At 42.3% G+C, this 24,678-nt stretch overlaps 1 protein-coding gene across 3 annotated transcripts in view; it reads right to left on the bottom strand.

The window, feature by feature from the left end:
* Positions 1-18,795: 18,795 nt before the first annotated feature.
* LOC140727551 (histone H4 transcription factor) overlaps positions 18,796-24,678 on the bottom strand; it is a 54,723-nt gene continuing 48,840 nt past the window's right edge. For all 3 annotated transcript variants that reach the window (XM_073045027.1, XM_073045025.1, XM_073045026.1), the window contains exon 10: positions 18,796-24,401. In XM_073045027.1, coding sequence (XP_072901128.1) covers positions 23,894-24,401 — 508 coding nt within the window. In that variant the 3' untranslated portion in view covers positions 18,796-23,893. The remainder of the gene's footprint in view (positions 24,402-24,678) is intronic.

The raw sequence follows: 24,678 nt of genomic DNA, 5'->3' as shown, positions 1-24,678 counted from the left end.
CTCAGCAGGTCAGCATAATCCTCGCTGGTTTGACATGCAGAGGATACATTTCACTGCTAATCTTTGTCTTTAAGTTCTCAGATGTACACAGGAAGGCAGGGAACTTACAAAAACTGGCATTTGCTCCAATACATTCAACGTGGTTATATCTGATTATCGTGTGCATTTGTTTAGGAATTAATGCAAACTGCAGAGGCGGGTCATGTATCAAATATCAATGATAATGTGAGTGTTTTTACATAAGGTTTTCACAGCTTCCTGAGGAGAACCTGATACTTGGAAGATGTTGATACATACAGACTTGGATGCCCAGGGTCAAATGTTGGCCGAGGCGGAGTTAATGCCTTACAGTCAGAAGTTCGCTCAAAGGAGAGTAAAATTTCAACACAGTTGAAAAAAGCAACATAAGAACATGAGACACGGGAACAGGAGTAGACAACATGAACTTACCAGCCTGTGTCATTATAGACTAATATTAATAATGACCTGCTTTTGTCCTCAACGCCACATTCCACTCTGTTTCCATCATTTTTGATTACCTATTGTTTAAAAGCCAGTCTGTTTCTGCCTTGAATTTTTTTGATGACTCCACCCTCAATGTTTCCAGGGCTGGAGTATTCTTCTGATTCCACATCCCCAAGAGAAGAAATTCAACTTCAACTTCAAGATGGCTCTGTTGAGGTCACATCTCAGTTTTATTTGATTTTAGTGTTTTCTTGGGCTTGTGCTGGGTGGATTTGGGGACTGAGAGGTGAGCCAGGGATCAGGTAAGGGTTTAGGATAGGGATGTGGGAAATAAGAGAACTGGCTGGAGTCTTAATTCCCTGCTATGCATTCGAAGGCCAGCGACGCAGATTTGGGACGTCTACAGGCCAGACTAGGATGTTTGGCCAGTTGTCCGATTCACAGACTAGCGTGGATGAAGGCTGATGCCCTCTCCCCCCCCCCCCACCCCCACCACCCCAGGGTCAGCGATTTGTCATCCAGTTCCGGAGTCATAGTTCCATCCAGGCAGGAGGAACAAGGTCCAATAAAACCCTGGGATCCCAAATCAGTGGGTCTGGAGTTCAAGGCCTGGTGTTTGGAGTTTGGCAGATCTTGGAGTCAATGCCAAGAATCGAGGTTCGAGGATCAAATCGGAAGACTGGAAGACTAGCCAGAGCCTGGGCCTGCGAACCTCTGCGAGTCTGCTGGAGTAGTCGAAGGCCCAATGTGTGCATGTATGAGCCCAAATCCAAATCTACTGGAGGCATTTCTCGGAGTTAGAGGACTGCGCATGTGCGCACGTGAGGGAGCAATGAAGCTTGCTTTGCTGTTGTTGTTTAGTTGCTAATTTTGTTCAGTTCTGTTGTGTTCTGCCGAGAATTGCAGCATGCTATGTTGGTAACGCACACAAAATGCTGGAGGAACTCAGTAGGCTAGGCAGCATCTATGGAAAGAGTACAGTCAACGTTTTGGGCCAAAAGCCTTCGGCAGGACTGGAGAAAAAGTGCTGAGGAGTAGATTTAAAAGGTGGTGGTAGGGGAGAAAGAAATACAAGATGATAGGTGAAAGCTGGGGGGGGGGAAGGGATGAAGTAAAGAGCTGGAAGGTTGATTTGTGAAAGAGACAGAAGGCCATGGAATAAAGAAAAGGGGGAGGAGCACCTGCTGGAGGCAATGGGCAGGCAAGGAGCTAAGGTGAGCGAGGGAAAAGGTGAATGAGGGGGGCATTACTGGAAGTTTGAGAAATCGATGTTCATGGCATCAGGTTGGAGGCTACCCAAATAGAATATAAGGTATTGTTCCTCCAACCTGAGTGTGGCCTCATCACGACAGTGGAGGAGGCCATGGATGGATTTATCGGAATGGGAATCAGAAGTGGAATTAAAATGGGTGGCCACTAGGAGGCTGCGCTTGGTGGTGTGATCCCATTGGAGGTGGCGCAAGTTTCGGAGGATTATGAGTTGGACGTGGAGGTTGGTTAATTCCACTTTCCATTCCCATTATGATATATACACCCATGGCCTCCTCCACTGTCATGATGAGGCCACACTTAGGTTGGAGGAACAACACCTTATATTCTGTTTGGGTAGCCTCCAACCTGATGGCATGAACATAGATTTCTCAAACTTCCGGTAATGCCCCTTCTCCCCTCTTTCATCATTCCCCAGCCCTTTTTCCCCTCTCTCACGTTCTCTCCTTTTCCGTCCATCGCTTCCCTCTGATGCTCCTCCCCCTTTTCTCTCACCAATCAGCTTCCCAGCTCTTTACTTCATCCTTCCCCCTCCAGGTTTCACCTATCACCTGTTGTTTCTCTCTCCCCTCCCCCCACCTTTTAAAATCTACTCCTCAGCTTTTTTTCTCCAGTCCTGCCGAAGTGTCTCAGCCCGAAGCGTCGACTGTACTCTTTTCCAGAGATGCTGCCTGACCTGCTGAGTTCCTCCAGCATTTTGTGTGTGTTGCTCAGATTTCCAGCATCTGCAGATTTCCTCCTGTTTGTAATGTTGTGTTGGTGCCAGCCACTGTGAGACACTTATGGGTTCCCAACAGAACACCCTCGCGTGTGTTGGTTGTTAATGCAAATGACACACTTCACTGTACGGTTTGATCTACGTGTGGTCAATAAACTTGAATCTCGATCTGAAATGGGTGAACATTTATTTTGAAGCTTTGCCTCTTATTGTGTATTTCCTCATGAGGGAAAATTATCTAACTCACTCGTCCCTCTCCTATACATTTTAATAAAATCTGTTCATTCTTCTGATCTTCAGTGAGCATAGACCCAACCGGATCAATATTTCTTCACAACCCTTTATTCCAGGTTTTGTTCCTTGTTGTATGACATGGTCTTTCATGGTCTTTCCCTGATCATGATTGTTCTTGGCAAATTTTTCTTCAGAAGTGATTTGCCATTGCCTTCTGAGCACATGACATGGGATCCCAGCCCTTATCAATACACTTCAGAGATTGTCTGCCAGGCATCAGTGGTCGCATAACCAGGACTTTAGATATGCACCAGCTGCTCACACAACCATCGACCACTTGTTCCCATGGCTTCACATAACGCTGATCAGGGGCTAATCAGGTGCTACACCTTGCCCAGGGGTGACCTGCAGGCTCGCGGAGGGAAGGAGCACCTTACACCTCCTTTGGAAGAGACGTATCTCCATCCCGCCACTCAACTATTCCAGGTTTCAACCCATTAAACCTTCAAAGCACATATTCAGTGTACTTCCTTAAATAAAGAGACCACCACTGCTGGTAACCTACTGAATATTGAGAGAGCAACATCCACACAATGGGAAAGTAACTCAACAAGTCAGGCAGAATCAATGGAAATTAATAAACAGTCGACGTTTTTGGCTGAGACCCTTCATCAGGACTGGAAAGGAAGGGGGAAGAAGCCAGAATAAGGAAAGAGGGGGAGGGGATGGAGTACAAGCAAGAAGGTGATAGGTGAAGCTAGGTATGGGTGGGGAATGAAGTAAGAAGCTGAGAGGTGATAGGTGGAAATGGCTAGAGAAAGAAAGGAATCTGATAAGTGAGGAGTGTGGACCATGTGAGAAAGAGAAGCAGGAGGGAATCCAGGGGCAGTAAAGCCAGGTGAGAAGAGATAAAAGGTCAGAGAGGGGAATTGTTTACTGGACGGAGAAATCAATATTCATGCCAGCAGGTTGGAGGCTACCCAGATGGAATATAATGTGTAGCTCCTCCACCCTGAGGGTAGTCTCATCTTAGCACAAGAGGCCATGGACTGACACGTCAAAATGGGAATGGCAATCGGTATTAAAATGCTTGGCCACCAATAAGTGGCAGATGGAGTGGAGGAGCTTGACGAAGTGGTCCCTCAATTTACGATAGGTCTTTACAATGTAGAAGAGGCCGCATCAGGAGCACCGGACGCAATCGATAGCCCCGGCAGATTTGCTAGTGAAATTTTGCCTCACCTGGAAGGACTGTTTGGGGACCTGAATGATGTTGAGAGAGGAAGTGTAGGGGCAAGAATAGCATTTAAGCCACTTGCAGGGATAAGTGCCGGGAGGGAGATTAGTGGGGAGAATGGACAAGAGAGTTGTAGAAAGGAGTGACCTCTGTGGAAAGTGAGCAGAGGTAAATATATTTTGTGATAGGATCCCTTTGGAGATGGTATGGCTTTGTGGAGCACCTCTGCTCCATCCACCAAAAGCGGGACATCCTGGTGGTTTTAATATTTTAATTCTGATTCCCATTCTAACCTGATTTTCCGAATCCCCTTGCATATTGAAGCCCCCCAACACATTTGTGTCATTATCCTTATTACATGCCCTTTCCAGCTCCCTTTGCAATCTCAACACCACATCTTGGCTACTATTTTGAGGCTTATGTATAATTCCCATGATTTTTTTTCACCCTTGCAGTTTCTTATCTCCACCCACAAAGATTCAACATTCTCTGACCCTATGTCACCACTTTCTAAAGATGCAATTCCATCTCTTACCAACAGAGCCACGCCACCACCTATGCTTTTCAATACAATGCTAAGCTCCCAACTATGACCTTCTTTCAGCCACAACTCAGCCCACGTCATACCGACCAATGACTAATTGCGCCACAAGTTCATCCACCTTATTCCAAATGCTACATGCATTTAAATACAGCACCTTCAATCCTGCATTCTTCGCTCTTTTGAATTTTGCCTCTGTGGTACAATTTAACACTTTGCTCTATCTGCATTTGTACCCAGTCATTGGCTTGTCCTTCCTTACATTCATGTTACACCCATCATCTACTTGTAAACCTGCTGGTTCATCCTCAGCTCTATCATACTGGTTCCCATCCCCCTACTATATAAGTTTAAATCACTCCCAACAGCTCTAGTAAACCTCCTCACAAGAATATTGGTCCCCCTCGGATTCAAGTGAAACCCATCCCTTTTATACAGGTCACACCTGCCCCAGAAGTGGTCCCAGTTATGAAGAAATCTGAATCCTTGCCCCCTGCTCCAATTCTTCAGCCACACATTTATCTGTCACCTCATTCTATTCCTATCCTCACTGTTGCGTGGTACAGGCAGCAATCCCGAGATTACTACCCTTGAGGTCCTGCTTCTCAGCTTCCTGGAAATCCTACATCTGAGACCTAGAACAGAACAATGACCCTGTAGACATACACCCTATTCTCTCAAGAAAATATGAAAAAGTAAATAAAGAATGAACTTAACTACTTACCTTTCCTCTGCCTGTTCTCACCAAAATCTTACCACCCTGACTCAGACCACTCCTCTGATGACTGCTCAGCTAGATGATACCACTCTTTTATGGAGACTGGGTTCTTAAAAGCTCTTCACCAGACTTGCAGGGGAACTCTTCTACCGTGTCTGCGCAGTACTCCAATCAAAGACTCCTGTTGAAAAATCTTGCACTTCCTCACTAGCAGATCCCTACTTGCAAAGTAATGGGTCCAGGCCAGTGCATCACAAGAAGAACCCTCACAACTGTTAAGCTCATCTACAAGGAGCGCTGCCATAAGAAAGAAGCATCCATCATCAAGGACTCCCACGGTCCAGGCCATGCTCTCTTCTCACTGCTACTATTGAAAAGGAGGTACAGGAGCCTTCGGTCCCACATCACCAGGTTCAGGTACAGTTATCACCCTACAACCATCAGGCTCCTGTACCTGCAGAGGGGATAACTTCACTCACTCCAACACTCAACTGATTGCGCAACCTACAGCCTTGCTTTCAAGTACTCTGCAACTAATATTCTCAATATTGTTTATTCCTTATTTAATTATTATTAGTATTAATTTTTTGTATTTGAAGTTTGTCATCTTTTACACATTGGTTATTTATCCTTATTTGTTTGCGTATAGTTTGTCATTGATTTTATTGTGTTTCTTTATACCTACTGTGAATACCTGCAAGAAAATGAACCTCTGGGTAGCATATGTAACATCTGTGTACTTTGATAATACATTTACTTTGAATTTTTGTTTCACAGTTCAGTAGAGGCAGGGATTTTCATTCTTTGGTCTGGAAGATAATAGCAAAGGATTGATGTAGTTGGCAGTGAAATTTAACAGAAGATACTCTATCTGTGGAGAGTAAGGAGCCATGTGTAAGGAAGCCCTCTGGACAGTAATATAGTGTTTGAGTTACTGGACTGACAGTGGTGAGGTGCAGGAGTTCAAATCCCACAAAGGCAGCTGGAGGGGAGGGGCACAGTAGCGTGGTGGTTGGCACAACACCTCACAACACCAGCAACCCAGGTTCAATTCCCGTCGCTGCCTGTAAGGAGTTTGTACGTTCTCCCCATGACTGTGGGATTTCATCCCACAGTCCAAAGGTGTTCCAGTTGGTAGGTTAACTAGTTGTTGTAAGTTGTCCCGTGATTAGGCTAGTATTAAATCGGGTGATTGCTGAGCGGTGGGGCTCAAAGGGCTGGAAGGACCATCCATGCTGCGTATTTTAAAAAAAATTGCTTTAAACAATCAAAAATAAATAATAAATACATAATCTGGAGTTCAAAAAATGCTAACCTCAGTAATGAGAAGCAGAAAACTACTTCATTGCTGCAAATGCCCTTCTGGCTCATTATTGTCATGATCTCATCTGACCACAACACAAGTACTTATGGAGCAAAGGCCTTAGTTTTACATCAAGCAATGTGACAGCCAATTTCAATAATGATCAAGAGGCCATAATTAGCGATGAATGTCTAAGAATGTAAGGAGTGGGAGTAGGAATAGACTGTTTAACCCTTTCAGTCTGCTCTGCTATTTTTTAAGATCATGGCTAATCACCTTCCTCAGTTTCCCAGGATTGGACCCAATATCTCTCGATTCCAAAAAACTGTTGATCACTGTTCTGAAAGGACAGACAGCAAAGAGGTCTATAAATCTATGAGAGATTGCAAACACCATGGCAAATGGCAAATATTGTTCCGTTATTTAAGCAGGGAGCAAGGAATAATCTTGGAAACTATAGACCAGTGAGTCTCATATCAGTGGTAGGGAAGTTACTGCAGAGAATTCCTAGGGATAAGATTTATGAGCATTTGGAAAACCATGGCCTAACTGAATACACCAAAGCCAGCATGGCTTTGTACAGGGCACATCATGTCTTACTAATGTAAGTTTTCTGACAAGGGTGATTGTTGAAGGTAGAGGTGTGGATGTTGACTATATGGATTTAATCGGCATTTGTCAAGGTTCCTCATGGGAGGCTCATCCAGAACTTTAGAAGCATGGGATCCATGATGAATTTATCATTTGGATTCAGAACAGCTTGCCTATAGAACTCAGAGGGTGGTGGTTGAAGGGACCTATTCTAGCTGGAGGTTCGTGATTAGCAGTATTCTGCAGGTTTCTGTACTGCAACCTCTGCTGTTTCTGATGTATATAAGTGACCTGGATGAAAATATAGTTGGCTGGGTTGGTAAGTTTGCAGATGATATGAAGATTGGTGATGTTGTGGATGACATAGAAGACTGGCAAAGAATACAACGGGATATAGACAGGTTGCAATATGGGTGGAGAAATGGTAGATGTGATTAACCCAAACAAATGTGACAGGTCAAATGCAAAGAGACAGTACACTGTGAAGGGCAAGATCCTTAACAGTTGATGAGCAGAGGGATCTTGGGGTCTAAGTTTATATTTCCGTGAAAGTGGGTACACAAGTTGAAAGGGTGGTCGGGAAGGCATATTGCATGTCTGTTTTTAATACTTGAGGCATTTAGTTCAATGGTCAGAACGTTATATTCCGGCTTTATAAAACTCTAGTTAGGTTGCAACTGGAGTATTGCATACAGTTCTGGTCACCCCATTATAGGGAAGGATGTCAAGGCATTGGGGAGGGTGCAGAAGAGGTTCACCAGGTTGTTGCCTGGATTAGAAGGCATGGACTTTAACGAGATGTTGGGCAAAGTTCCTCAGGAGCAGTGGAGGCTGAGGGGAGATCTGATAGAGGCTTATAAGTTAATGAGAGATATACAGTAGGCAGACAATATCTATTTTCCAAGGTTGAAATGCTTAATTCCAGAGGGCATGCATTTAAGGTGAGAAGGGGTAATTTCAAAGGAGATATTAAGGGTAAGTTGTTTTTTAAAATTAATCACAGGGAGGGGTGGATGCCGAGAATATGCTGCCAGGAGTGGTGGTAGAAGCATAAACATTAGACACTTTTTAAGAGACATTTAGATAGACACAGATGTGAGGAAAATGGAAGGATATGGACATTATATAGGCCAGGAGAGAGTAGTATAGTTTGCCATTTTATTACTAATTTAATTGGTTTGGCACAACATAGTGGGCCAAAGTGCCTGATTCTCTGCTTTTTCTCATGTTATTCTTCACTGGCCATCGTTTATCAACATGCCTTTGTAGACATTTTCTGAACTTCTGAAGACTTGCTCTGCCCCACATCTTTATACGGTCAGCATATTTCTCTAAGCTACACTCAACCTTTTAACTACATTAATATGAATTAGAATAACTGAGGCTTCAACTTCAAAGGACATTATGAAAGCATACCTATAGCACGGTGTATAACTTTCTCCATGCATGACTGCTTTGCAATTGTAAACCCAATAATGCACTAGATCAATTCTTGAGAAGACAGTATTATCTTAAGAGGAAGCAAATACAATGGGCTTATAGTTAAAAAAAAACTAAATTCTCAGATTGTGTTTCATGTCAATAGGTTTTCATTAATTGCATTGGTGCCAGGAGAGGCAGAAAGCGCATGATTCACTGTAGTGATTTTAGAAGATAGCATAGTATTGTGCAGACACAAAAAATACCTCAGAGGCAAGTGCACAATAACAACACCCACTATAACAATCCAGTCTTACCAATCTAAAAACTGTGCACAAAAGACATATTTAACAGAGGATATCCAATATCTGCCGTTTATCTGGTTATTCAATGCAGTAGGATATACAGATATAATATACCATAAGGCCAAGTGACAGAATTAGGCCATTTGGCCCATTGAGTCTGCTCTGCCATTCAATCATGGCTGATCCTTTTTTTTTCTCCTCCTCAACCCCAGTTCCTGACCTTCTCCCCATAACCTTTGATTCAATGTCCAATCAAGAACCTATCAATCTCTGCCTTAAATACACCCAACAACCTGGCCTCCACAGCCGCATGTGGCAATAAATTCCACAAATTCACCATGCTTTGGCTAAATAAATTTCTCCGCATCTCTGGTTTGAAAGGATGCCCCTCTATCCTGAGGCTGTGCTAGACTCTCCCATCATCCTTTCCATGTCTACACTGACTAGGCCTTTCAACATTCAAAAGGCTTCAATGAGATCCACCCTCATTCTTCTAAATTCCAGCAAGTATAGACCCAGAGCCATCCAACATTCCTCGTACAATAACCCTTTCATTCTTGGAATCAACCTTGTGAACCTTCTCTGGACCCTCTCCAATGCCAGCACATCTCTTCTAAGATGAGGGGCCCAAAACTGTTCACAATATTCAAGGTGAGGCCTCATCAGTGCCTTATAAAGCCTCAGCATCACATCCCTGCTCTTGTATCCTAGACTTCTTGAAATGAATGCTAACTTAGCACCGACTTGACCTTTAGGGTGTTCTACACAAGGATTCCCAAGTGCCTTTGCATCTCAGATTTTTGGATTTTCTTCCCGTTTAGAAAATAGTCTTCACATTTATGTTAGGTATTTATATGTAGTGGTGTGGGTTAATGGGTGGAGTTGTTGATCAGCTTGATAATTTGGATGAAGTAACTGTTCTTGAGTCTAGTAGTCCTGATATGGATGTTGTTTAGTCTCTTGTAGAGCTGCTGTGGATGATGGTATAGGGCATTTTAACTACCTGTTGTAGGGCCCTCTTTGTCCACCACAGGGCAGCTTCTGTATCACACAGTGAAACAGCATGTTAGAATGTAGAAGGTTGTGAGTATTGATGTGCAGCTCTCTGCAGCCTCCTCAGAAAACTGAGGCATTGACGAGCTTTCTAAACTGTGGAGGTGTGCTCTGGGACTGCAGGTTCTCATAAATAAAATGAAGCGAGTCATTTTATGTTTAATAAAACCTGCAATATATTTTATTGAACTCCAAAACCTGAACACAAAAGCTTGCTAAAAATCTTTATGTAACAATGTCATCACATCAGACCAGTCTCTTAAAGGGAAGCCCTAAACTCAATGTCAGTGTTTGTGAATTATGTACATTTCTCCCAATTATGTTATCCTACACAGCGCTCCCAGAATTCACTAAAACCTGCATTGTAAGTCTGTCTGGACCTTGGACAAGCCATCCGGCTCATGTCCTGTGTTCCATGGGTGGAGGAACTGTAGGCGCCTCTGGCTCATCCAGAGGTGCATTGGTAGGCTCATGGTCATGTTGTGACCCCAGGGACATGGTAGGGGAATACTCCAAGTCTTTCTGGGTCTGTTTAAGGCAATCTACCGAAATACATTCAAGTTTACCCCTCTTATCTATGATAAAAGTTTCAAACTGCAGAACAGGCCATCGTAGGGTAGCCTAAGGGGATGTTGGTGTGCATCACGTCAGATGAAAATGAAAATGGTGGAATGTAGGTCTACAGGACCCCAAGAATTCTGGACATCATGATGGGGAGTAGGAATAGGTGCAGAGGAATTGCATTTATTGAGGAGGGTGGAACGCTGATGAGAAGCGGATCAGGCTGTCATGGCGTCAGGAATGAAATTGCCATAATGGCTGCCAGTATACCAGTTCTGCCATGGGTGACTGCAGGATCTCTTTTGGAGCACTTCTGAGCTCCAGCAGGATCCAGGGAGACGATCATGCCAACACTCATTGGTCAGAGAAGCCCTCAGAGCAGCCTTTAAGAGGCTGCTCACATAGACCATTGGACTGCGGGTGGTACACCATGGTACGATGTAGCCTAAAGCTGAGGATCTGGGCCATCATAGCCCAGAGGTCTGAAATTAATTGGGGAAACGTGGTCAGAGGAAATATCAGATGGGGTGCCACACTGACCCACTCAGATGTTATGAATGCCCGAGCCACATCTGCAGCCATTGCTGATACTAGAGGGACATTGGCCACCTGGTGCTCCTGTATAGTGAAGGTGCGTGAAACTGCAGGAGGGGCAAGAGGACCCATAAGGTCCACATTGACGTGGTCAAACCATCACTCAGGGACCTCAAAGTGCTAATGGCGCCTGAACATGACAATTTATTTTTGCCCACTGGCACTCTACACAAGCTGCAGTCAAGCGCATCCTTTCTGAGGCCGTGCCAAACAAACTTTAGTGCAACCAGTTTCTGTGAGGCCTTCCAGCCCGGATGCGAGAAGCCATGTATAAAACACCCCGCCTCCAGTTTGCAGGACAACCGGTTGAGACATCACACGGGAAAAAACCCCCAGCTTCCCCAAGCCTAATGTCAGCCAACCACAGGCCCATTAACTCTGTTCAGTAAGCCTGGACCTCTGTGTCAATAACTTGGTCGGCTGCCATGCCAGTGTAGTCAACCCCTGTGTGTACGGCCTCAGCAGCTGGCCATGAGACGCAATTAGCCATGGCGTTATTTTCCCCCTTCGTATGTTGTATATCAGTTGTGAACTCTGATATGTAGGCCAGGCGGTGTTGCTGCCACACAGACCAGGGCCTGACATTTTGGCCACCACATGCACAAGGGGTTTGTGGTCAATGAACGCTGTGAAATGGCGACCCACTAGAAGAACATGAAAGCAACAGACAGCCAAATAGAGACCAAAAAGTTCACGGTCAAACACGCTGTAGTTCTTTTTGGGGGTATGAAGCTGCTGGCTGAGGGAGTTGAGCAGCACCCACACTATAGTCTGAGGCATCAGTGGTAATGGCTATGGGTGCACCGGGGAGCAGGTGTGCCAGCAGCGTCGCATTAGAAAGAGCTCGTTGGGTATCATTAACTGCCTTAGTCAAGCATTTGATAAGAGTATTGCCTTTATGCGCACTATACAGCAGGAGCACACGTTCAGCAGCTTGTGGAACAAAGCAGTGATAGAAGTTTATCATACCTAAAAACTCCTGTAGTTATTTTGTAGTGCGGGGTGATGAGGAATCCATAATAGCAACTACTTTTGATGGGAGAGGTTTCACACTTCCTGCAGAGATGTGATGGGTGAGAAAGTCAATGGTTGACAACCCAAACTGGCATTTAGCAGGGTTAATAATCAACCTGTGCTGGCTTAAGTGCTTGAAAAATGTGCAGAGATGAGATATGCTGATCGGATTTGGTTGCACTGGTGACAAGTACGTCATCTATGTAAACAAAAGGAAAGTCCAAGTCTTTTAGTACAGAGTCCATCAGCCATTGGAAAGTCTGTGCTGCCTCTTTCAGCCCAAACGGCAAGCGCAGAAACTCAAAAAGGGCAAATGGGCTTATCACACCTGTTTTGGGAACATCCTCTGAGCACAGAGACACCTGATGGTAGCCCTAACTAGTAATGATCGGGGTGGTGGCCTTGTTAAGGCATCAGTAATCACCACATGGGTGGTAACCACCGTCGGACTAAAGGATCACATGGAGGAGTGAAACTCAGGAGCTATTCGACCAGCGTGCAATGCTGAATCTTTCCATATTGTCAAACTCAGTCTTCGCAGCTGCAAGCTTTTCTGGGTCCAGTCTCCATACGTACGCCAGTTGTGGGAATGTGGTGCTTGACCATATTTTGTGACTGCAGTGGAGAATGAGGGCTTGGTGAGGTTTGGGAAATCACCCAGCAGTTGAGTAAACTCACATGCGGTGGTGTACTACATATACCTGTCTGGACACGCCCCCTGCTGACTGCTCCTGTGGCTCCTCCCACAGACCCCGGTATAAAGGCGATTGAGGCCTGAGCCCGGCCCTCAGTCTCCAGGATGTAGTATGGTGGTCAACTACTGCTTGTTCTTTCTTCCAGTCAATAAAAGCCGATATCTTGCCTTCACGTCTCAGAGAGTTATTGATGGTGCATCAGTATGCATTTGACAGAGTCGTTTTGGGGAACTTACTGGGGGTGTGGGGGAGCAGGGTAACGACCCAAAGGGCTTGACGTTCACAAGCCGGCAGTTCTTAAGATTAATTAACAGTCGTTGGGCACACAGAAAATCTGTGCAAAGCAGAGGTCTAGCCACTTAAGCCAGGAAGAAATCCCATGTGTAACATTGTCCACCAGAGCGTAACCTGTTGTATCCCATAAGTCTGGACCTTGTTGGCAGCCTCCAGCGGGGTTTTGTCACTCTTTATCTTCTCATCAACAGGTGGTGCTGGCAGTCCACACAGGAAGTGTTGCCCTGAAAGGTACTGTCCATAATGAACAGTAGATGGCCCTGGCAGCTGGAACCCATGGTGTTCACAGGCCTTTGAAGTCCCAATACACTGACACTGTCAAGCCTATAAGGCAGCTGGCACTTCCTATGCTCGTACCAAAGCGAGCATGGTAAAAGCATAGGCCTATCATCATCTGTTTTGCTGCCATGGGCTTCCTTATATTGGGGGCCTTGCTGATTGGGCTAATTGTGGTAGAGAAAGGAGGAGGAATAATGAATGCAATTTATCAGCCATTTTAGCAAGCTCCCTATAGTCCAACACAGGTATATTAGTGAGGGCTATGCGAACTTGATCACATACTGAGGCTGTCTACAAGAAGGGTCAGAGCCGTCTCTATTTCCTGAGGAGACTGAGGTCCTTTAACATCTGTCGGACGATGCTGAGGATGTTCTACGAGGTTGTGGTGGCCAGTGCTATCATGTTTGCTGTTGTGTGCTGGGGCAGCAGGCTGAGGGTAGCAGACACCAACAGAATCAACAAACTCATTCGTAAGGCCAGTGATGTTGTGGGGGTAGAACTGGACTCTCTGACGGTGGTGTCTGAAAAGAGGATGCTGTCCAAGTTGCATGCCATCTTGGACAATGACTCCCATCCACTCCATAATCTACTGGTTAGGCACAGGAGTACGTTCAGCCAGAGACTCATTCCACCGAGATGTAACACTGAGCGTCATAGGAAGTCATCCCTACCTGTGGCCATCAAACTTTACAACTCCTCCCTCGGGGTGTCAGACACCCTGAGCCAATAGGCTGGTCCTGGACTTATTTCCACTTGGCATGATTAACTTATTATTATTTAATTATTTATGGTTTTACATTGCTATATTTCTTCACTATTCTTGGTTGGTGCAGCTGTAACGAAACTCAATTTCCCTCGGGATCAATAAAGTATGTCTGTCTGTATGTATGAAGAGTTCTTTAAAAATAAAACAAGTTTGGTGATTTCACAGGAGAGACAGCATGTGGTCCATTAGCTCTGAAGGCCTAGTGTTGCTGAGGCGGGCAAGGAGAGCAACTGTTTGGCAAGCTCAGACTCTGATAGTACAAAAGTCTATAATAGGCGAGTCTTCAGTGATATGTACTTACCGTGTTCAGGTAGGTGTTCAAACAGACTTACCACACTTGCAGCCATGAAATTGCTGAGCAACGCTACCATGTAGTAGAGTTTGGTGTCGTCAGTGGAAATTTCTTGTAGAGCAAACTGGGCCTCAGCCTGTACAAACCGAGCAATGGCATTTTACTCTCAAAACTCTTTCAGTTTCCAAGTGACTGCATTGACCAATATGTTCAATATCGCTGGAGTTGTCCTAGAGCATCGGGGTCACCAATGTAGCCTTTCAGAAATAAAACAAAGTGAGATGTTTTATGCTTAGTGAAACCAGTAACACATTATAATGAACTCCAAAACCAAAACACAAAAACGTACTCAAAATCTTTACATAACTTCATCACATTGGACCAACCTCTTAAAGCGAAACCCCAACTCAAGGTCAGTGGTTGTGAATCACGTACGTTTCTCCTATTACGTTACCCTACAGGACCATGAAAAATTGTGCAAGATGTGCATTCGCAGGAGTTTGAAACTGCTCGCAGTTTCCCCTGCTGTGCTGGAGATGTGAGAGTTGACTTGATAGCTAAATGGCCACTGTTGTAAGAAACACACTCTCTATTGCTCCAACTGCTTAACTTTAATTTCATCCATAATTTAATTTCTTAGTGTTTATCGATTTGGAGTTTGGCTAAAAATAGCAAGAGCAAATCCTCATGTCTACTAAAATAGAATAGATTTAAACATTTTAAAAAGTGTTTAAGACGGCTGCAAATATATAGAACTGCAAGAAAAATGTGGTTATGATCTGGAACTGCACGCAAGAGTGCCAGAAACATTGTAAAACAGTTTCAAAAAATTGTGAGAGGCAGACTTTCAAATGCAAACTTAAGGAAGTCATTATTACTTGACGAACCACTTACCAGCAGTCCTACCCAACCCCTCCAAAAATTGCCAAAAAAAAGTCCAAATAATTTGGAAATATTCCAGGCATCAGAAGCACATTTATTGATGAATGAGAAAGGATTACTCAGCTTTATACACACCTCTCCTTAATTTTTTTTTACAGTTCTGTGGGTGAAAATGCCTTGTTAATGAGAGAGGTCAGAGGAGAATGCCCAGACTGGTTCAAGCTGACAGGAAGATGTTGGTAACTTAAGTGCCTGTGCATTACATAGTGGTGTGCTGAAGAACATCTGTAAACACACAACATATTAAACCTTCAAGTGGATGGGCTACAACAGTAGTAGACAATGGATGTGTACTTGGTGGCCACTTTATTAATTAGGTACAGGAGTTAACTAATAAAGCAGCCACTGAGTGTGGGGTAAACCTTTGGAGGATGCATTAAGAGCCAAGTTAAAAAAGCACATAGGACCCTGGACTTTATGGAGAAACATATCCAAGTCTGGTTACCATGTTTTGGAAGGAATAAGTCCAGGAGAGGATACACCAAGGGTTAATGAGAACAAGATTTCAGCTACAAGGTTAGACTGCCAAAACTAGAGCAGAATCTAGAGCCAAGATGGTTGAGAGGGTATTTCTTAGGTGTGAACAAGATTGCACCTGGACCAGGATATGCAGATTTATCATGATGGGCAATAGAGGAAAAGAGAAAGAAAGACAACTTCTTTACATAAATAATTCTGATCTGGAGCTGCATGCATGAGTGTCAGGAACGTTGTCAAACAGAGATTTTAGAAAGGAAATGGATAGGCATTTGAGGGAAGATAAATTTTCAGGGCTACAGGGACAGAACAAGATTGGTACAGACTAGATTGCTGTACAAAACAGCCAGCACAAATTCAATGGGCTATGTCACAACAATTCCATGACTTACTTCATTAAAATTGAAGATTGAAAATATTTGTGTGGAAAAGACTAAAATCACACCAAGAATTCTAGGTCTTCACTATCATTTACAAAAGTCAGTCACCTGAAATTAAAATCCATTTTAATTTTTCTCATTTGTGCATTAGGATGTGGCATGTCCACATGGCAAGAGTAACTCCAAGAGTATGACCTGGAAATGACTCTAAAATGCATCAATGTCAAGCTTTAAACAGACTTACAAGAAAATTCTTGGGCTACACTTAAAACACCGTTTAAGCAAACCGATGATATAACTGACTACTAACTATATACAGTCGGCCTTCCTTATCTGCGGGTTCCGCATGCGTGGATTCAACCAACTGCGGATTGGGAAAACCCGGAAGTTCTCTCTCCAGCACTGGCTGTTTGAGCATGTACAGACTTCTTTTCTTGTCATTATTCCATAAACAGTACAGTACAACAACTATCTACATAGCATTTACATTGTATTAGGTACTATAAGTAATCTAGAGATGATATAAAGTACAGGCAGTCTTTAAGTCAGATTTGTACGTAATTTGGAATAGGTATATCCGGTATTATTTAGCATCAGTTAGTCAAACATTTGTCTTGTATATAGTATATATTTTACCTTTCTATGCATATAAAACACTTAAGAAACATAAGTATTTCAATAATTAAACCACTGCGTTGCTTAGTAATAATTGTAGCTTTCATTGGGGCAGGGCCTTTCACATGCTCCATTATTCTCACTTTATCCTTTAAAATTGTTCCAATCGTTGACCTATTGTAGCCTAACGTTTTGCCAATGACCGATGGTGTTTCACCTCTGTCCGATCGCTTTATTATTTCCACTTTATTTTCAATCATGATCTTTTCTGTCAATGGAACAGAAACACTGCGGATCCAGTAGCAGCTGTGGGTGGCACATCCGGAGCTCCCCCAGGTCCTAAAGTCCACCTGCCTGAGACAGGTCAAATAAGGGTCTTGAGCATCTGCGTTTTTTGGTTATCTGCAGGGGGGTCCTGGAACCAATCCCCCGCGGATAAGGAGGGCTGACTGTAATACATGCGTATTATATAGTTAAATTAAAAATTGAGTGAAAACAGAAATAATAAAAGGTAGAGATCATGAGGTTAATGCACATTCAGAACTCTGATGGCAGAGAGGAAGAAGCTGTTCGTGAATCACTGAGTGTGTCTCTTCAGGCTTCTGTACCTCCTTCCTGATGGTAACAATGAGAAGAGGGTACGTACTGGATGAAGGGGGTCCTTAATTATGGACATCACCTTTCTGAGACATCACTCCTTAAAAATGTCTTGGATACTACCCAAGATGAGGCAAATTTTACAACTATAAGTTTACAACTTATAGCTTCTTTTGATACTGTGCAGTAGCCCCACCCCCACCATACCAGACAGTGATGCAGCTTATCAGAATGCTCTCCATGGTACATCTGTAGAAGTTTAAGTGTCTTAGGTGACAAACCAAATTTCCTCAAACTTCCAATGAAATATAGCCACTGTCTTGCCTTCTTTATAGCTGCATCAATATGTTGGGACCAGGTTAGATCCTCAGAGATCTTAACACTCAGGAACTAGAAATTGCTCACTCTCCACTTCTGATCCCCCATGAGGATTGGTTTGCGATCCTGTGACCTACTCTTTCTGAAGTCCACAATCAGCTTTCATCTTACTGACATTGAGTGCAAGGTTGTTGTTGCAACATTACTCAACTAGCTGGCATATCTTATTCCTGTATGCCCCATCTCCAACTGAGATTCTGTCAACAATGGTTGTATCATCAGCAAATTTATAGATGGCATTTGAGCTATGCCTAGCCACACAGTAGAGCACTGTGCATCCCTGAGGTGCACCAGTGTTAATCATCAGCAAGGAGATATTATCATCAATCCACACAGATTGTGTCTTCCGGTTAGGAAGTCGAGAATCTAATTGCAGAGGGGGTACAGACTCAGGTCCTGTAGCTTATCAATTAGGATTGCAGGAATGATGGCAAGCACTGAGCTATAGTGAACAAGCAGCATCCTGACATAGGTATTGTAATGTCCTGATGATCCAAGGCCATGTGAAGAGCCAATGAGATTCACAATGACAAAAAAAACATAATTCTTCTTTGCAAAGTAAATATTTTACTTGTAAGAATATTGTATTATGGTAATATATTGGAATCTGATGATAAAACTATTGAAGTCTTGTTAAAAATTCAATGCATGCAAGCAAGAGAACAGCACTCTCTAGTGTCGTCTTACCACCTGAAAAATAAGATTGTGGATGTGTAATATTGGTTACAATAGAGCTAAAAGTACTTTTGTTGCAATGTAATGACAACTCTTTTAAGAGTGCTGTCTTGATTATTTAAATAGGAAGTGAGCAGAGAGTGTTTTTTATGTATTTGTTCCTGGAACACAGAGGGTGGATCCAAGCTTTATTGCCCATCCCTATTGCCTTGGAGACAAAAACAGTGAGTACAATGTAGTCATGGCTGGTTAATGCTTTACCAGCACTGGCGCTGGATGTAAGCACAAGGAATATCAAACAAACTGGAAGCAACAACAAAGTATTGTCAAATTTAAAAAAAACAAAGTAATCTTGATTTAACAAGCTCTTAGACAGTGAAAAAACTAGTTATATTTTTTTATTTGCAACATAACCACTAATTGGAACTACAATTAAAAACTGCAAATATTTTAAATTGAACAGCTATTGCATATATAAACATTAACAAGTCTGCACTTGCTGGGCCAGGTAGAATGATGCTCCTTGTAGGTGAGGCTCCCAGCTATGTGGGCAAATAAAAATACACTCCCACTTCAGTCAGCTTGAGATGAATCATGTTAAACAACAACGTTAGCCTGGCTGTGCCCAGTACAAAATGCAACAACAAAATCCTATGAAAACCAGTACATTTTAAATGGTCTTTAACTACAATGCCTTGAAAAAGTATTTAGCCCCCAGAACTATTTTCACATTTTACTGTCTCCTTTTCTAAATTTATAAAATATTGAAGTAGGATTTTTGAGCTAATCTACAAAACATTGTGTATCATGTCAAAACAAAAGAAAAATTCCAAAACCTGTCAACGATTTACTAAAAATTAAAAACCCAAATTGTGAGACGGAAAAAACATTCATCCTCTTTGTAATTACAATGCTCAGTTTCCTCAGGTGCAATACTGTATATTACCTGACCAACTCACCCAATTTGTTAATGTAGAAAATTAGAAGATCACCTGTTTTCGATGACAGTGTATTTTATTCTTCTGAATTCAATGCAAGTCTAATGGTTTGGTAGATTTTTCAACAGACCAAACCAAAATGAAGCCAAGGCAAGTCAGGAAAATGATAACACAGAAGCACAAACCTAGGGAAGGGTACAAGACCACCTCAAAGGCACTGAAAACACCTCGGAGCTCAGTCCATCATGAGAAAGTGGGAAAAATATGAAACCACAGCCACAGTGCCTAGGTCAGGTCACCCCTCTAAACTTAGTTGTTGGAGAAGAATGGCACTTGTTAAGAGATGGTACTGTGATACCAACAGTCACTCTGAGGGAGCTGCAGAAGTCAGTGGCTGCAGCTGGAGATGATGTTCATGGCTCCACAATCTCTAAGGCCTTGAACAAAAAGGTATTTATGAGACAGTGGCAAGCAAGAAGCCCTGGATAAAAAACATATATCCTTGCGCATAAAGACCTTGCAAAGCTTCACTTAGAAGATCCTGTAAAGATGTGGAAGAAGATCTTGTGGTCAGATGAGACTAAAGTGGAACTTTTTGGCCTCAACTCTAAGTGGTATGTGTAGTGTAAATCTAATACTGCACATCAACGAGGTAACACTATCCCTACTATAAAGTGTGGTGGAGGTAGCATCGAGCTATGGGGATGCTTTTCAGCAGCAGGGATTGGAAATCTGGTTGGGATTGATAGGAAGATAAATGTTGCCAAATACAGAGAAATCCTGAATAGAAACCTCCTAGCTTCTGCCAGAAAGCTTAAATTGGGAATGAAGTTAATCTTTCAGCGAATGTCTTCAAATGAAGAAAATTGTCATCCTTTAGTGGCCCAGTCACCTTAACCTAATCAAACATCTCTGGCAAGACCTCAAGAATGATGTCCACCACTGCTCCCCAAATAATCTGGCATAGCTTGAGCAATTTTGCGAGGAATGGGCTAATCTTGGTCCATCAGGTTGTGCAAAGACTTACCACAAAGACTACTGGCTGTAATAAAAAAGATTTTTAAAAAAGCCACAAAGATTACTGGCTGTAATAACTGCGAGAAGTGGTTCAACTAAGTACTCAGCAAAGAGGGATGAATAGTTTTGAATTGCTGACATTTCAGTTTCTGAATTTTTAGTTTTAATGCTTTACAATTTTTCCTGTTTATTTGGGCTCTACTGTGAAAAAGAACATGCGCTTCACAAATAAAAGTTCTCAGTTAAATTAATCAAAATCTCTGGTTGTAATACTTATTTATGTGAACTAAGGGTTGGGGGATAAATACTTTCATAGGGCACTGTAAACATTTTTAATTCATTCCCACCATACTAGTTCATAGTGCGAGTCTTTACAATATCAGCAACACCATGTTGCCATTACACGTTTACAACAATTTCATTTAAAATACTGGATGTTTTCCAGAATTAGTGGGCAGAGATTTTAAACTACTGAAGATAAAACAGAACTGTATAAGGTGGAAATCTAAAATAAAAATAATAAATTCCCACTGTAAATCATGTACCACAATCCCCAAACAACAGTTTACAAATTATTCATTTGATCAAACATCAAGTTAACACAAACACTCCAAATTTATTTTGCAGTGCAGGAAATTTTCCATTTGATGGAAAATTTCAGTTATTCATTACTTTTGAGTATTTTCATATGGAATTTAATGCAAGGCAGCAGTAAAGAATGGAGTCTCTAAACTAGACCTACTTTTTTAGTGATAAATTTGGAAGTAGCTCTGCATTTTCTCCTATTTATAAACAGATAGCTTTAGCTCCTCAGCAAATTATCTACAAATCTTTAAAATGTAAAACAAAACATCAAAAACCCCAGTGCTAAAATAGAACTCAGTTCTTTCCCAAATGAACTGCAACTCATTGTTCCATTAGCATTCTATGAGGCGGCAGTGTTGGTAAGCAAAGATTTAAAAAAATGCTGGGATTCCATTTCCTATTTCTGGTCCCAGTCACCTGCTGGATTTTTGGAACTTGACAGCAACCTCCCTTGGAAACAAGACTGTCCTTATGCTTAAAACCGAACCATCAGCAGCATGCAAGAAAATGATGTATAGTTTAAAAAGATTCTGCTCCTTTACCAAGGCCATATATATTGGAGAAATACAACTGTTTCAACTTGCTGATGGTGCAGGGTTCTCCAAGGCAATTCTGATACAAAGATTTGTCCCAGTCTTGAAGTAACTAATCTCTTGCCTTATCCCTTTATATTGGTAAAGTTGGTGGGAGAGATTTAAAAACAGGTAAAACTGCAGAGCCTTCAATAGGTCAGTATCTGTTCTTTAAGATTGAATAGAGTTTCAAAGGTTTCAGTCATTGCAGTTATCACAAAGTGATGCAACTGCTCTGTGCCTCATTCTTTTCCAGAGATAGTGTGCAGCCAGTAACCAGCAAGACTGGCAGTTCTTATTCCAAGTAAAATGAGAACCTGAGGAAGCATTTAAGAGTTGACTACAAAATGATACATGCCAGACAGGGAGAGTAAGGCAGTTCTCCGTCATTAAAACTGCACTACTGGCAAATTGTCTTTATCAATGGTATTTTGTTCTGTGCTGCAATGCAGCAGTCTGAGTGTACAATGCCGTTAATTGCTGCTCGACAGTTTGGATTGCTCACCAGTCCCAGCTTTCAGACCTATATCAGATCTTAAATGTGCTCAAAAACAAAGGGCTTTATAAACCCAAGAATTCCCTTTGGTTTCATTTATTGATTGTGCAACTAAAAACAGTTTGAGCTATGGTTCTCACTAGAATAGGTGGAGCCCATCATGAAATATTCATAAAACTCAATTAAAATACACATAAGGCAACACTGCCCATTCACCACTAAGCCAGATCTCTAAGACTGGTTTCCACTAGGGGACAGAACAATTTAGAGGCCTAGCTTGATCCATTTAGCAGTGTACACACTCAGCCTGTACTGGTCTCAGAAGGCATTTATGTCAATAGCATCATTTATGTTTGTGGTGTGCCTTCTGGACTAAAATATTTGTGTTAGAGAGTGGAGAAAAGGCGATGTGTCTGAAGCATAGCAATTATTTCACTGTTCACTGGCCTGGAGGGAAATTTTCCAGAGATAAAAAAACATATTTAGATTAAAGATCCTGGACATGAAACATTAACTGTCTCATTCCACAGGTGTTCCCTGACCAGTGTTTCCAGCATCCTGTTTTTTTAAAACACTGAACAGTTAAGTGGGATAAGTAATCCCAAAACAAAATATAAAAGAGAAGACAAAGGTTTTGAGCTGAAGTGCAATTGTAAATGCTGGAAATAATCAAGACCAGGCCATACCTGTGAGAAGAGAACAGGAGTTAACATTTCAGTTTGAAGATTTGAAGACCCTTCATCACAACTGGCATTAGGGTCTTTAACTGGAATCATTAACTGTATTCTTTCCTACAGTCAGGTTGGATCTGTTGAGAATTTATAACACTTACTGTTTTCATTTTAGATTTCTAGCATCTGCAATTTTTTTTTTGATTTTCAACAGCTGTAACCAATTGCTCGGGGGGGGGGGGGGGGGTGGCTGTTGTTATGACCAAGGCAAAAGATCTTTTAAAAATGAAATGGCTGGATATAAATGTTAATATCCAAGAGTACTTCTTTGCAACTAAATGTGGATAGTATAAAACAAATAAAATTGCAGAAGCAAAAACAGAAAAGCTGAAAGAAGTCAATCAAGCAGCACCTGTGGAAAGAGAAACCAGCCAACATTTCAGGTCAGCAACTTTTCTTCAGAACAGTTGCCCCCAGATGGTTATCTAAAGGCAAGGGCCCTCATCACATGAACCAATTATGTCATCCCTTCAGTGTCAATGTAATTATAAACCAAGTCTCTTCCCAACGAGAATAAGGAAAGACAATGATCTACAGTTAGACAGTAACATGCCCATTACTAAAAGGCAAAGACACTTTTTTTGCATGATGCACTTTTTTACATCATGTAACAGGAAATAAATGAACCTACATCTGATAGTGCATGCAGCAGGTATTGACAGGAGATGGCTTTGCCATTTAAAGTCTCCCCAAAAACCCAGTTTAACACCTATTCCAAAACTTTGTGCAATTCAAGAAAAGAAAACAGAGTCAAAAAAAGGCGATATCCTCATCACAGTCATTATCTTTTCTAACTGTATTTTCACACCCCACCTAATCTTACAACTAGTTTCATTTCGCCTTCCCTCATTCTTGTTATATTGGTCTGTCTAAGCCTCACATGCCTAAATTAAGAAACAGGATCTAGAGCCCATTCTCTCAAGCACAATGGACAAATAAACTTCAGCACTGTGAAACAGAAGGGGAAAAAAGGTTGATATTTCTCTAAAGCACAGCAAACAGCAGCCATGCATTTCTGATGGCATAGTGTCAGCAGGATCCCATTAAATATAACTCCACCTCTTCACACTCCCTCTTCAGGCAATTATTTCTGAAAGAACTTGGTGACCAAGGCTTTACAGCTTCACCACCAGCAACCATGACTACCCAATAATCTGAATTCCAAGCCCTCGTGCTACTTTCTCCAGCGTTTCCACAGGGTCTAGAGAGGAACTGTCATCATTTCTCTCAAGGACAGTAGCTGGCTTTGGTGCCGTCTGCGCTACATCTCTGAGAACACAGTGGACAGAGGAGTCTCTTCCAGGAACACCTATATCCATCTCACCCACTTTGGAGGCTTGTGAAGAGTCACTGTGCTTTGACGGCAATGTTTTGGATGTGGGCTTAGCTGGCAGATTGGTTTCCTGCTGCCTGGCACATCTCAGTTGGGCAGCTGAAGCAAGATAGTCATCCTCTCTTGCTGCTTTTCCAGCTGTAGGTTTCCTGGAAAGTATCTTATGGCAGGAGTCCAGTGCTGGAAGACATGCATCAATTGCTTTCCTTCGCCGTCCATGCCTCTTCTCTAGGTCCTTGATGATTTGCTGTGACAGCTCAACAGTTTCGTAACGGACCATATGCAGCTGCAGGTATCCATCTGCATGCTCCTTGTATCTAAATAGAGAAAGCAAAAAGATTTTGTGTTTTTCTTCAATAAAACTGATTATTTTACATTTGGTAAGTGTGGATCTTGAGAAGCTGAATGGTGTTATATTAAAAACCCCTGCTTTTATAAAATGTATTATTTAGGATAAACCAAAGTGCTTCACAGCCAATAAGGTGCTTTAAATCATAATCAATACTAAAATGTAAGAATAACTTAAAACAAAATAACTTTTCACTTCTAGGACTGGTCTTAAATCCAACTAAAATTGATGGGAAAGCCAATTCT

This window comes from Hemitrygon akajei, chromosome 5, assembly GCF_048418815.1.
Source record: "Hemitrygon akajei chromosome 5, sHemAka1.3, whole genome shotgun sequence".
Classification (NCBI taxonomy): domain Eukaryota; kingdom Metazoa; phylum Chordata; class Chondrichthyes; order Myliobatiformes; family Dasyatidae; genus Hemitrygon; species Hemitrygon akajei.
This window is presented reverse-complemented; position numbering and strand designations above follow the sequence as displayed.